Consider the following 14,703-nt stretch of genomic DNA (forward strand, 5'->3'; position numbering starts at 1 on the left):
ATGAATTTGAATTTATATATATTTTTAGACTTTTTCTTTCACTTTGAAAATGTGGATCAGTTCACTTTGAACGTGTAATTTATTCCCTATTAAGAATAAATCTAGGCATTGTAAAAAACTCCAACATCCAAATCAAGGACTGTTCTCCATGCTCCTGTTTGGCAGGCGGTACCAGTGCATCAAGGCTCGGACAAACAGACTCCTAAACAGCTTCTATCCCCTGGACATAAGACTGTGAAATGGCTAACAACTACTGCTCTCCCTCTCCCACAGACTATCCACACTGACTCTATGCCCATCCACAGGTCTCTACCCAGTCAGACACAACCTAAGGTTCTGCTACAATTATTATTGATTAGATGTATTACACCATTATGCTGCTGTCCATTGATTATTGATTTCCATTACCATTAGTATTTATATATTTAACCTCTTACTGGTCACGATTACTCCTGTATACATATATATATATATATTACCATACGTATTTACAGTACTGTATATATTCCTGCTACCAGTCACTTTCAGTCCTGTTTACATGTATATCTTATTACCAGACACTTTTTATGTATAAACCCACCTCAAACCACGCCAGTACCCCTGCACATTGAATTAGTTACTGGCACTGACCTGTATGTACAATACTTGCATTCTTGTTTCTTTAACTCTCATTGTAGTTCTTGTGTGATTTTTATTCAGACTTTTATTTTTTATTCTATTTTCTATTATTATCTATATTATTATTATGACTGCCATGTTGGAAAGAGCTCTCAAGGTAAGAATTTCACTGTAATGTTTTACACCTGTTGTATCCTGTGCATGTGGCGAATACACTTTGAAACTTGAAACTGGAAGTTTTACAGTACAAAATATCACGTGGTATTTATGGCAAAATAATTATTAAAGGCCCCCTCCTCAATTCCTAAATATAAAAGAGTGGGCCTTTAAGGTGGTTGGTACAAAAGGTACAGAAACTGGCCAAAGTTACACAGACAAAGTAAAGAAACATAGCCTTGATCAGCTGGTCAGACGACTGAGCAAAGTCAATGGTGTGCAATACAAATAGAATGCTATCTTCAAAGTGTGACCATAGAGTTTACCCAGGGGTCAATAAAGTAAGAGGGTACTGTAACCAATGTTTAAATATTGACAGACCATTTCAAAAGTATTTGTCTATCCCCTCCACCTAACACACATGCGGACAAATGCATGGACAGACTCACGCAGACACGCACTCCTGTTCAGATGTCACGCATGCACGTGCGTACACACGTATACAGTATACACACACACACAGGGTTGGTTAGTAACTTATCACATGTAACAGGTATTAATAATAAAAATCATATTACAAAAATAAAGTAACTGTAATCATCCCAGATTCCTTTTGAAAAAATGTGTAATCAGATTACAGTTACATTAATACAGTGCATTCGAAAAGCATTCAGACCCCTTGACTTTCTCCAGATTTTGTTACGTTACAGCCTTATTCTAAAATGGATTACATTGTTTTTCTTCTCATCAATCTACACACAATACCCCATAATGACAAAGCAAAAACAGGTTTTTAGACATTTTCGCAAATGTATTAAAAATAAAAAACTGAAATATGACGTTTTACATAAATATTCAGACACTTTACTCAGTCCTTTGTTGACGCACATTTGGCAGTGACTACAGCCTTGAGTCTTCTTGGGTATGACGCTACAAGCTTGGCACACCTGTATTTGGGGAGTTTCTCCCATTTTTCTTTGCAGATCTTCTCAAGCTCTGTCAGGTTCGATGGGGAGCGTTGCTGCACAGCTATTTTCAAGTCTCTCCAGAGATGTTCGATCAGGTTCAAGTCCGGGCTCTGGCTGGGCCACTCAAGGACATTCAGAGACTTGTCCAGAAGCCACTCCTGTGTTGTCTTGGCTGTGTGCTTAGAGTTGTTGTACTGTTGGAAGGTGAACCTTCGCCCCAGTCTGAGGTCCTGAGTGCTCTGGACAGGTTTTCATCAAGGATCTCCCTATACTTTGCACGGTTCATCTTTCCCTTGATCCTGACTAGTCTCCAGTCACTGCAGCTGAAAAACATCCCCACAGCATGATGCTGCCACCACCATGCTTCACCGTAGGGAGGGTGCCAGGTTTCCTCCAGACGTGACACTTGGCATTCAGGCCAAAAAGTTCAATCTTGGTTTCATCAGACCAGATAATCTTGTTTTTCATGGTCTGAGAGTCCTTTAGGTGCATTTAGGCAAACCCCAAGCGGGCTTTCATGTGCCTTTTACTGAGGAGTGGCTTCTGTCTGGCCACTGTACCATAAAGGCATGATTGGTGGAGTGCTGCAGAGATGGTTGTCCTCCTGGAAGGTTCTCCCATCTCCCCAGAGGAACTCTAGAGCTCTGTCAGAGTGACCATCGGGTTCTTGGTCACCTCCATGACCAAGGCCATTCTCCCCTGATTGTTCAGTTTGGCCGGGTGGCCAGCTCTAGGAAGAGTCTTAGTGGTTCCAAACTTCTTCCATTTAAGAATGATGGAGGCCACTGTGTTCTTGGGTACCTTCAATGCTGCAGAAATGTTTTGGTACCCTTCCCCACATCTGTGCCTCAACACAATCCTGTCTCGGAGCTCTACAGACAATTCCTTCTACCTCATGGAATGGTTTTTTCTCTCTGACATGCACTGTCAAGTGTGGGACCTTAAATAGTTATATAGACAGGTGTGTGCCTTTCCAAATCATGTCCAATAAATTGAATTTACCACAGATGGACTCCAATTAAGTTGTAGAAACATCTCAAGGTTGATCAATGGAAGCAGGATGCACCTGAGCTCAATTTAGAGTCTCATAGCAAAGGGTCTGAATACTTATGTAAATAATGTATTTCTGTTTTTCATCTTAAATACATTTGCAAAAAAATCTAAAAACGTTTTTTCTATTTCTCATTATGTGCTATTGTGTAGATTAATGAGGAGAATTTGTATTTTAATCCATTTTAGAATAAGGCTGTAACGTAACAAAATGTCGAAAAGTCAAGGGGTCTGAATACTTTCCGAATGCACTGTAAAGTTACCGTCAACAACTGATTACATATTTGATTACTCAATCTAATCAGGATGTGTGCTAGAAGTGTTTGCCTAAAACATAATAAAATAGTTGTGCTGTGCTGTGCTGAGTAAGCCAGACATCTTGGAAGTCACCTTTTAGTGGAAATTCTGTTCTAATCTATTTGAAATCTGATGCCAAATTTGCTTTCGACAGAACCATTTTGTAACCAAAACTTAAGACCCGCATTTACTGAGACCTCAATCATCCCACATTTCATCAGGATCTTTGTGTCGAGAGGACATTTTTCATTATATAGCATCCCCCTGTTCACTTCCAAAGCACTGGGATGACATACAATATAATTTGATTGCTCTTTAGAGAGGGAACTGATTGGTGTACAGCATAAACTGAGGAGACAGAGATGCTGACAAACCAAGGAAGTAATCCAAAAGTAATCCTTAAATTACACATTTCGAGTAATTCAATGAATTATGTTACTAATGACTTTTATTGTCACGTAATCTGTAATCAGTAACTGATTACATTTTTAAGGTAATTCATCCAACCCTGCACACACACACACACACATACAGAGAGATGAGCAAAGATACATAAAATGTATGTTATTTGCACCGAATTTCAACTCGGAATCCTATATTCTATGGGTGTCTCTCATTTCAAGATTTCAAGTGAGTGTAATTCGGAATTGTTTCTATACACTGTGATGTCAGAAACCTGAGCAAGATCTATTTTTCTGACTGTTTTCGTTCTAATCAAATAGCAGTACTCTGACGCCATCTACCAAAATTACCAATTTTTCTGATTGAATTTAATTATCTTATTAAAACATTAACCCTAGTGAATAACAACAAGAATAACATCTTCATGAATCATTACAAGATCTTTTCAGAGTGAATATAATTGCACTTAAATTGTTTATTTTTTGTATAATTTTATTTTTATTGATATTTTTTGTATGTTTGAGTATTGTTAATACCTGTGTTTGGTTTGCTAGACATGTTTGATGTAGCAATGTAAGTTGATTTTTGTATTATGAATATTAAAAAATATATATAAAAAAAATCTATATATATACAATAATAATATTAATAAAAATAATAAAATTAAAAAATACTCTGACGCCATCTGATGGATGTGTGCGAAGTTGCTCTATAGCAGTTAGTCATTCAATACACTAGATGTCGCTGTACTCTCATTCTGGGTACTACACCTCGCTTGGTATTTCCCTTCCAAATACATTTTCGTCGTTTGTTTTTTTGCCTGTCACTGCGGTTCTTATTATACCTCAGTGGTCACGGCTGTTTACACATTTGGCTGGTGCTAGCAACCACTGAGCTTTGGAAGCTTGTAGATTCGGTGTTTAATGTATTGCATCGGGAAAGAAACAGACAATTTATGCATGGCAATGTTGTGAGCAAACACGTAGCATAAGTCCTAAAGAAGAGGTGTCAGTATCTCGAGTCAAGAGAACATCTTTTGACAGCGAGCGAGGGGCAATCTTGGCTTGGGTTCGGTACACGGGCATGGCAGCGGCAACAGTGGTCGAGAATGATCCGACGGCGAGCGAAGGCGGTGCCGCATCATTCTCGGAGCCGGAGGTCCACAGCCCTATCTGGAACGACACTCAACTTCGAAAGTATCCTTTCCAGACCAGACCGATACCCAGACTCTCTCACACGGATCCTAGAGCTGAGATGCTCATAAACAACGAGGTAAAGTGACAGTTGACATGACAATTCATTTGCTGTCATGTTTTTGTTCAAGTCTGACAGATAGCTCAAATTAAGTAACCCAATTGTATTTGTCAAATGCGCCTAATACAACGGGTGTATACTTTACCGTGAAATGCTTGCTTACTAGCCCTTCCCAACGATGCAGTTAAAAAACAATACGAACAATTAAAAATAGTAACACGAGGAATAAAATATACACGAATGGAGCTATAATATCCAGTACCAGCTCAATGTGCAGGCCAGGGGTACGAGGTATTTGGTGAGAAACAAAAATAACTAGCTAACGATAGCTATATGGCTAGCTGCTACTTTGTCAAATAACGTTAATCAACAAGTATTTTGTCTTGCACACACACCACTTGCTTGTATCCTGTATGTTGTTAGTAAGATAGCCAATGTTCTCTCAACTGAATCAGTTGCCTGGCAAGCCAGCGAACACGATTTTGACAGTGGTTCTATTTTTTCAATTTCACCTGTTTTATCCAGGCTTGTTCTGCATGAATCAAATCTCATGCAAGAGACAACCTACTTGGTCTGGGTGATAGTGGACAAGTCCAGTGTTCTTCCAACCTGGTCCTGGGGTCCTTCGTAGGGTGTGCAGTTCCAATTTATCATGGCAGGGCTTGATGATTAGGTGAAACAGGTGTTTTTGACACTGGATTGGAACACAAGCTTGGCTGTAGCCTAGGTTACAACCCCTTGGTCCCCATAACCAAGGCCAAAGAACACTGGACTTGACAAGTCTGCATGGCATGGCACTCTGCAGTGCAGATAATCAGTTTGCTGGTAACACACATCTGGCCTACCATAGACTATCTTATTTTCTTATAGGTAGCCTATGAAGCAGATTTTTTTTCTTCTCCTGTCTGATACTATTTGTAAACCAGGTAATCTGGACCCCTTGTTAGCAAGGTCCTCTCAGTATACACGTGCCACCTCCTTTGCTTTATGTTCAATAAGAAAACATGTCATGCCTCCACTTGAATGCTTCTCTCCAAAAGTCAGTCTGCATTTACTACATCTGATATGACGTTGATTCCCATGAAATGATATCGACTGGTTGATCTCTAACTTGGCCTACATCAGAGGAATGCAACAGTCACACCCTGTTATAACACCGAAATGCACGTACCACTAAATAAATCAGTATTTCTCATATGACTGTCTTTCACATCCATTGATGTGCCTTTCTTTGAAATATGATTATACAATGCCAGAGATTAGGCTACAGCCTGGAAGATCAATGCTGGCTGTTAGTATGTGGCATGCTGGCACCAGGTATGGTACTATTGATGCATATGGGATATCTAGGCTATTACAGTATAACTCTGTAACTGTTGACATAAGTGAACTGTAGTGAATATCAGGTATATGTCCCATACACGAGGCTAGGTATTGTGCATGGCAGGCATAACTGTGTTGTGTGCTGCGTGATCCATCTGCAAAGTAAACCTTTTATGCATGCAAATCACAGGTTTTATTCCTTGGTCTTTATTCAGCTATTTTTATAGGAGCGTGATTCAAATATTGTTTTTGTTTTTTTGGGGGGGGGGGGCATAGAATGGTTGTGGTTCCACAATTATGACCTGTGGTGAACTCCCAGAGAGGGAAAGAGATGAGGAGGATGGCGGAGATGAGGGATTGAGTTTTGACCAGACACATCAATGTTGACTAGGAGGTGAATGAGCTGAATAATTCAGATTTACCGCGCGATGAACAGTAGAGTACCCGCGCGATGAACAGTAGAGTACCGAATAGAGTAGACCAACAATTTGCTGTTGACATGAAATTAGTTGAATAGCGTCTTATTGACCCAAGTTAAAAGTCAAACAACATAGTCTGTTGAAATGGAGCTTCCGTATCCTATTCATAATTCATTCAGTATATTTTGCCTCTTGCTTCCGCCCTGCTTGCGGTCTTGCTGTACGGGCTTCGCTAATGAAATACAGTGCAGCGGCACAGCGCGCATGTGCTACACAGCCTACGTTCCAGTAGTCACGTAGCACTTGCCACTTGTGTCCAATGGGACCATCAATCGCTCTGCTTGCCAGCGAACCGCAGTGTTGTTGATACACATGGCTAATGCAGGCTCTTCCTATTCGCCAGAGACAGGTGTGCCTTTCTTTGCTACGTGCCTAAGGATCATATGTGTAATGTATTAAAAGCTATTAAATATTGATGAATTCCCCATGCATTTAATTTGGTCTGACTATAGCCTAACTATTCAATGCGTCAAAGGAAAACTGATTAGATGTATATTGATATTTTATGGTCTGGTATACCACGGCTGTCAGCCAATCAGCATTCAGGGCTCGAACCACCCAGTTTATAATGATATTTAATGCATATAACGTTAGGCCTATCACTATTAGCACAACATGTTAACCAATTATGTAAAAAAGTTGAATACTTTTTGTATAATTTAATCAAAATTGTTGCTTGCTTCAGTCCTATATTATAAGGAATAAAAATATCAGAGTATATGCCGTCTTTTTCTAATCTAACAAATCCTCCTTTTTGGGGGGGTTTCCAGGAACCGGTGGTTTTAACAGACACCAATCTAGTGTATCCGGCTCTCCAGTGGGACATCCCGTACCTGCAGGAGAACATTGGAAACGGGGACTTCTCTGTGTACATCGCGGAAAACCACAAATTCCTCTACTATGACGAGAAGAAAATGGCCAACTTTGAGAACTTTGTACCCAAGTCTCGACGGATAGACATGAAATTCTCGGATTTTGTGGAGAAAATGCATAAAACGCAGGAAGAGGGAGGAGAGGAGAGGTAATGTTTTTGTGTAAATGGATATATTAAATCATCATCCAAGGGACGATGATCTGCTGTTTGATCTGCTGACCTGCTGCAGTAGAGTTAGGTCCTTAGGGACAGTTGATGAAAAATATTAGACATTTTATCAGTGCTTAATATGAGTGAAAATAATATACAACTTCTCTTATTTGAGTCACAAAATATGTATAATATGGACAGAATCAGATTAAATGCTATCCAGTCTAGGTGTTTGCGTTGCAGGAGTGCTGGGCATTGCTCTTTAGACGAAAGTAAAATGTTGAGTGAGTCAAATTAAATCTAATGCAGGAACTGAAATAGCTAGCTGTCGAGAATGACTAAGCATTTATAAGGCATCTTGGGAACACTTTGTACCACTCTCACCTGACTGAGTTGCTTGGCCTGGGAGAGAGAGAGACACACGCACACACATATCACTTACTGCACTGAGCCCCTTCCTTAGAACTAATGCTTGCTGCTTGTGTCCATGTACTGTAGATTTGATCAGTTAAATTACGTTTTCTGTCACATTATATAGTGGTGGTTTGTTGCATGGCATTACTGTTTTCTAATTGAAATCCTTCTTTGTGGTTTGGCAAGGAATGCTTTCTTCTGAGCCGAGTTGAACATTTTATATTGGCAAGACAAGCTTTCATTTCCGGATGCATGTACACTTGCTGAGTACACTTGACTCCTGATAAGTGCAAACTCTGTGGAATTGCATTGCATTTCAACTGTCCCTATTCAATTGCATTTCTCTTAATTCCTCTGTATATCTGTGTTAACCACTGGGCTTACAGCAGAATATTCACTACAGTTCCAACCCTTTTGCTTTTATCAGTAGTTGACTCTACAGTTACAGCATTAGCCCTTCTTTGGACTGTGTTAATGACAGAGTGCCATGCAGGACAGTCTTATCCTTTGTGTCTCTATCCACATTCTGCTCCAACTAGCTCCAGGATCACTGTACTGCAGCTCCCTCTGTGGCTGTGCGCCTTCCAAAATATGTGCAAAGCAGAATATCAATTTCTGTCTCATCAGATGGTCTAATTCTATTCTGTTCATCCTCCCAGGGTGTACCTGCAGCAGACACTGAACGACACAGTGGGCAGGAAGATCGTGGTGGACTTCCTGGGTTTCAACTGGAACTGGATCACAAAGCAGCAGAGCAAGAGAAACTGGGGACAGCTCACCTCCAACCTGCTGCTCATAGGCATGGAGGGTAAGCGACCTAGCCCTGGCCTATAGGCATGGAGGGTAAGAGACCTAGCCCTGGCCTATAGGCATGGAGGGTAAGAGACCTAGCCCTGGCCTATAGGCATGGAGGGTAAGAGACCTAGCCCTGGCCTATAGGCATGGAGGGTAAGAGACCTAGCCCTGGCCTATAGGCATGGAGGGTAAGAGACCTAGCCCTGGCCTATAGGCATGGAGGGTAAGAGACCTAGCCCTGGCCTATAGGCATGGAGGGTAAGAGACCTAGCCCTGGCCTATAGGCATGGAGGGTAAGAGACCTAGCCCTGGCCTATAGGCATGGAGGGTAAGAGACTTAGCCCTGGCCTATAGGCATGGAGGGTAAGAGACCTAGCCTTGGCCTATAGGCATGGAGGGTAAATAGTTGCTTTTTTAAAGGTACAAAATCAGTGCCACTTTTACATTCTTTGGGGAGAACCCTGGTAAGGAAGGGACCCTGGTGCTTTTAGGCATGGGGACCATGGCTAGCAGGTGATTTCCCTAGTCCTATTAGACAAGGAAATTGTATACAGTATATCTACAATGTGGGTGCCACATATCGCTGATGGAAAGAGTGAACTACCCTGTCTCAATGTGCAGTAAAAGGCCTTGTGGAAAGGGCATTAAGAAAGAAATCCACTCACCTTAATTTCAGCTGAAATTATCTTAAGGGCATTGCTTCTCCAGAGACAGACAGGTAATCCTGTGATCTGCTCAATGTTTGTAGGCAATGTGACGCCAGCCCATTACGACGAGCAGCAGAACTTCTTTGCACAAATCAAAGGTTACAAGAGGTGCATCCTGTTCCCTCCCGACCAGTTTGAGTGTCTCTACCCCTTCCCTGTTCACCACCCCTGTGACAGACAGAGCCAGGTAAACCCTACTTTCTGATGTCATTTATTTGACCATTTTTAAACAATCAACCAGACGTGGATGCAATGCAATCTTAGAGGATAACACATCAAGGAAAACGTATTTCCATTGTGGTCCCTTTAGAAACCGGTGTTTGATTTGATATGCAGTGGATTTTCTGTTTCTCAACTGTTTCTGTTTGTTTTTAATGAATCTTACTAACAGCAAGTTTGCTTTTGCCATTTGTAGGTTGACTTTGAGAACCCTGACTATGAGAGGTTTCCCAACTTCAAGAATGTGTCGGGCTATGAGACTGTGGTGGGCCCGGGAGATGTTCTCTACATCCCCATGTACTGGTAGGAGCTGCTTTACACTGTTCTACCTAGTATTATGTGTGTGGTGGGATCCCATGTACAGTGTGTATTGGTAAGAGTCATTCTGTACCGAGTCTGAAAATAGACTGATTTTGATGCTGTTTTCTCACTGAGGATTCTGTCGCTGAAATGTCAACACTGTGGCATTGTGGAACCAGAATGGTCAGTTTGACCTGTTGGTGACATTGTAAATGAACTGATAAGTCTGCTCTGTTTTCGTTTCATGGCTAATTCAGGTGGCACCACATTGAGTCCCTGTTGAGTGGTGGAGTGACCATCACTGTCAACTTCTGGTACAAGGTACTGTATGTGCTCACTGATATATGCCAAAATGTATCACCATATCAGTATCATCTTTACTACATTCATGTCAACTAATTTTGTGGCACCCTAAAGAAGGCACTATTACGGTCAAAATATTGGTGAAATGAATTGAATATCTTTGCTTTGAAAGATAGATTTCTCACTGTGCTCTCTTCACTAATAATTTTTAATTAGCTTGGATCACCTTGATACATCCCTTACTCATAGAAATAGTATTAGAGGACATGTTATATTTCTGTCCTCACTAAATGATCTGTTATTCCCTCAGGGTGCGCCCACGCCCAAGAGGATCGAGTACCCACTGAGAGCTCATCAGAAGGTGGCCATCATGAGAAACATAGAGAAGATGCTGGGGGAGGCACTGGGAGACCCACACGAGGTACTGAAACTGGACAGATGAGGAATATTTTGATGGGATTTATTTATGGGAGGTCTGGTATGTTAAAGCAATTGTACACGACAGGCCATGGGTTTGGACTTTTTTAGCACGGCTGTGCTGCGGTCGTAGGTACGAGGCAAAGCCCACCCATCACAATGCTTGTTTTGACCAACCTGTTGTAGAAAGGTATTTTTGTATGCACTGGCTACTTTAGGCATATCTGTCATGACAGCCATAATGTCATATCTGGGCATGACAGCCATAATGTCATATCTGGGCATGACAGCCATAATGTCATATCTGTCATGACAGGCATAATGTCATATCTGGGCATGACAGCCATAATGTCATATCTGGGCATGACAGCCATAATGTCATATCTGGGCATGACAGCCATAATGTCATATCTGGGTATGACAGCCATAATGTCATATCTGTCATGACAGCCATAATGTCATATCTGTCATGACAGCCATAATGTCATATCTGGGAATGACAGCCATAATGTCATATCTGGGAATGACAGCCATAATGTCATATCTGGGCATGACAGCCATAATGTCATATCTGGGCATGACAGCCATAATGTCATATCTGGGCATGACAGCCATAATGTCATATCTGGGCATGACAGCCATAATGCCATATCTGTCATGACAGCCATAATGTCATATCTGTCATGACAGACATAGTCAGAGTTGGCTAAACCCAAGAACAAACATCTGTACCAGGCTGCCAAAGATCCCATAGACTCACTAGTTCTAGAACATGACTAAATCACATCATTTCTAGAACATCAAATGACATTTCACAGCTCTGAGATCCCAATGAGATTACATTGAGATGAAGATTCTGGCTGGTTCCATAACTAGAACATGACATCAGATGAATGACATTCCATTTGGCGGCTCCGTATTTAGTTGGTCCTGTAGGAATAGTGCAGAAAGCTTGCCATGCCCGGAATCCTTACGGCTCCGGAACGCTGACCCTGATAGCAACCCAATTACTGTGAATATTTATGGTCTACCTGATTTAGCACAGAGTGAATGGAAGAAGGGGGATGTGTGGTACAGCACAAAGACTAGAGGACAGGACACTCAGTGAAACATAGCTATAGTATCTCACCTAGTAGTAGGCCCTAATAGGTTTTCAACAATGGACTTGTTTTAGTGCGATTGTATTTTAATGCATCAATGTGCTTTCTGTTCTGTAGGTTGGCCCTTTATTGAACATGATGATTAAAGGCCGATATGACCAGGGATTCAGCTAGAGGTACTGCCTCAGAACTGTCTGTGTGTGTAGTTGTGTGAGTGAGTGTGCCCAGGCCTGATTGTGTGTTTGTAGGTGAGCATGTGTGTGCAGACACGTGTTTGTGCATTCGGACTGTTAAGCTAGCAGTGACTTGGCCAATCAGCCAATTTGACTGTTTTGATTGTCTGGGAGCCATAATCATCACAACTTCAGCCACCAGTGGGAAGACAATAGTGGACAACGGACCAGCCATGGAGACCCACATGCAGTGTGCTCTGAGAGAGGGATGAACTGTGTAAACTACACAATGTAGAGTTGTGGTATTTTAGAGGGAGTGGAGTGATAGGCAACCGCTGTAGATGTCAAAGAATAAACCCCAAACACCCTCAAAGTGGAAGTTGCCCATAATTAACCACTGATGCAGGGTCAGATATTGGACATTTTATCATCACACCCAATATGATTGGGGTTGGGAAAATCTGATCCTAGATCTGTAGTTGGGGGCAATTTCTACATTGAACAGTAAACAGGTGTGTGTGTTGGGTGGTTGTTAGTCATAACCAACAAGATACTCCCTTCGTCTATTTAACCGTTCCCCTGTCATTACTGTTTGTAACCATAGCAACACACCTGCAGCTTGAATATTAAATAGGGAATAGTTGTGTAGTAACTAAAGTAGGCCTACTTATTTTGTGACAAACTTCTCAATTAATTTGCGACACATGAACCCTGAAAGAGATGAGTCATATTCTTGTTGTTCTGTTGACTAGGTCAGGAAGCTGATTTTTGTTTCTGTATGATTGCTGAACATTTCTATGTTATAGCCGACATACTTTTTCTTTGATGGTGTGTTTTTGTGTACATTCAGGCATAACTGATTTTCTGTTGGTGTGTTTTTTTGTTGTTGTAGTAAATCTGTTATGATTACAATTAAGTTAATGAGGATGGGCTTAAAAGTATTTAAACTAATTTCAATTGCAGCTGGACAGTAAAATAAAAGAATAGATTGCACCCAGCATGCTTCCAGTGGAATGATTGAAGACATCTCACCAGTTTTGCTACTCAAATGCATCCTAAAACAGGTTTCCCAAACTCAGTCCTGGGGCCCCCCCTGGGTACACGTTTTGGGTTCTGCCCTGGCTCTACACAGCTGATTCAAATAATTAAAGCTTGATGAAGAGTTGGTTATTTGAATCAGCTGTGTAGTGCTAGGACAAAAAATGAAACGTTCACCCAGGACCGAGTTTGGGAAACACTGTTCTAAACAACAGTTCTGTTTTGCTCCGGTAACAGTCACACAATACGCTAACCCTATATTCATTTAAATTCAATATAATGTCAAATATATTCTACTTGTAGTTATTACAACAGTATTTCTTAGTACTCGTACCAAGACTGTACCTAGTGGATGGTTTGCATGCGCGTGTGCCTCTCCAATCTTACACTTCCCCTACTGTTGCTGTTTTTTCTCAATTCTTTTCGGAAGGATGTCAAAGAGTGTGTAGAGTTCAGTTGAATTCCGGTTGTTATTGTGCCATTGTCAAGTGTTTCTAGTGAACACTTCACTTCAACAGGTGCAGTTTAGAGCACAGGACTTATTTAAAGCACATATTGGCAGTCCTAGTGCTGTGTACCAAACCAGGTGTGTCCTTACCTGGGTTGGGGCTATTTCAATTTGGTCAATTCAGGAAGACAACTGTCATTTCAATTTTCCTCTGATTTTCTGTGAGGAAAATGTGGAGTTGGAATTTTAGTTAATGTAAACGATGTTCAGAAAGTTGTATGTATGGAGGCCCTGGTGTGACATTGGTTTGACTTGATTTTAAGCTGCATCATATTCATTTGTTATTAAAACGATTAGCCTAGTTAAACCAGACTGACCACGGCTGTGTGAATGGTGAACGCAGCATTCCGTCTGATTTAACTACTAGGCTAATATACTAATGCTGCATGTTCAATTCCTACACCTTCAGTGACTGACAAAATATTTCTAGGGGAGTTTCTATGTTCTAGCCATGTGTATTATAATTATTAGCATTTTCCCAACAGCATGTATTGTACTCCTCTGGCTTTCCAAAAACAAATATGGAATCCATCAAGCGGAATGTTCATATCTTTTTGTTTATATTTAGGCTAATATTCTAAGAATGTTAAAGTCCATCAAGTGGAATGTTCATATCGTATTGTTTATATTTAGGCTAATATTCTAAGAATGTTAATGTCAAGGGAGTGTATGCTTGATTGTTGATATTATATCAATATTGTTGATGAATAGACTAGTTCTTCAATGAATTATTATTTGGCAGTTAAGTCTGAGGTTAAATTGCTCTCTTCTGTGTATTTGTTTCTCCCACCTGTGTGCCTAGCTTGGTTATGACATGGCTCAAGAAACAGCCAGAACAATGATATTTTTATTTAATTTTTGCATTATGTAGCTTTAAATGCAAAACCTGAACATGGTTAAATCAACTCTTTGCTGTGTTTTTTTTATTTTACAAATACAAAACAATTTTCTGGGTTCCTGCACTTGTATGATTTGAGTTTGTCTGCTGTATGTAATTTGCACTGATTTCAAATTGACTGCTGAACAAGAGTTCTATTGTTGTGCTAGTGGCTTTGTAATAAAATCTCAAACTTTTTTGATCAAGTCCTTGTTTCAGTCATCACAGCGGTTTGGTGTCAAATTCAAGTCTGTTATTGTAGAGATTCATTGTGAGGAAAT

At 40.7% G+C, this 14,703-nt stretch overlaps 1 protein-coding gene across 2 annotated transcripts; it reads left to right on the top strand.

Moving 5' to 3' along the window:
* The first annotated feature begins 4,323 nt into the window (after positions 1-4,323).
* Positions 4,324-14,628, top strand: LOC120017746 (hypoxia-inducible factor 1-alpha inhibitor). Of its 2 annotated transcripts, none has more exons than XM_038960707.1 (8): positions 4,324-4,763; positions 7,318-7,568; positions 8,645-8,793; positions 9,529-9,674; positions 9,903-10,009; positions 10,264-10,327; positions 10,620-10,730; positions 11,944-14,628. In XM_038960707.1, exons 1-8 carry the CDS (start codon positions 4,575-4,577, stop codon positions 11,998-12,000), a joined length of 1,074 nt encoding a protein of 357 aa, XP_038816635.1. In that variant the 5' UTR covers positions 4,324-4,574; the 3' UTR covers positions 12,001-14,628. The 2 variants fall into 2 exon arrangements, with proteins under 2 accessions (XP_038816635.1, XP_038816636.1); XM_038960708.1 differs by lacking the exon at positions 4,324-4,763 and adding an exon at positions 6,786-6,896.
* The last annotated feature ends 75 nt before the right edge of the window (positions 14,629-14,703 follow it).

This window comes from Salvelinus namaycush, chromosome 22 (assembly GCF_016432855.1).
Source record: "Salvelinus namaycush isolate Seneca chromosome 22, SaNama_1.0, whole genome shotgun sequence".
NCBI classification, from domain to species: domain Eukaryota; kingdom Metazoa; phylum Chordata; class Actinopteri; order Salmoniformes; family Salmonidae; genus Salvelinus; species Salvelinus namaycush.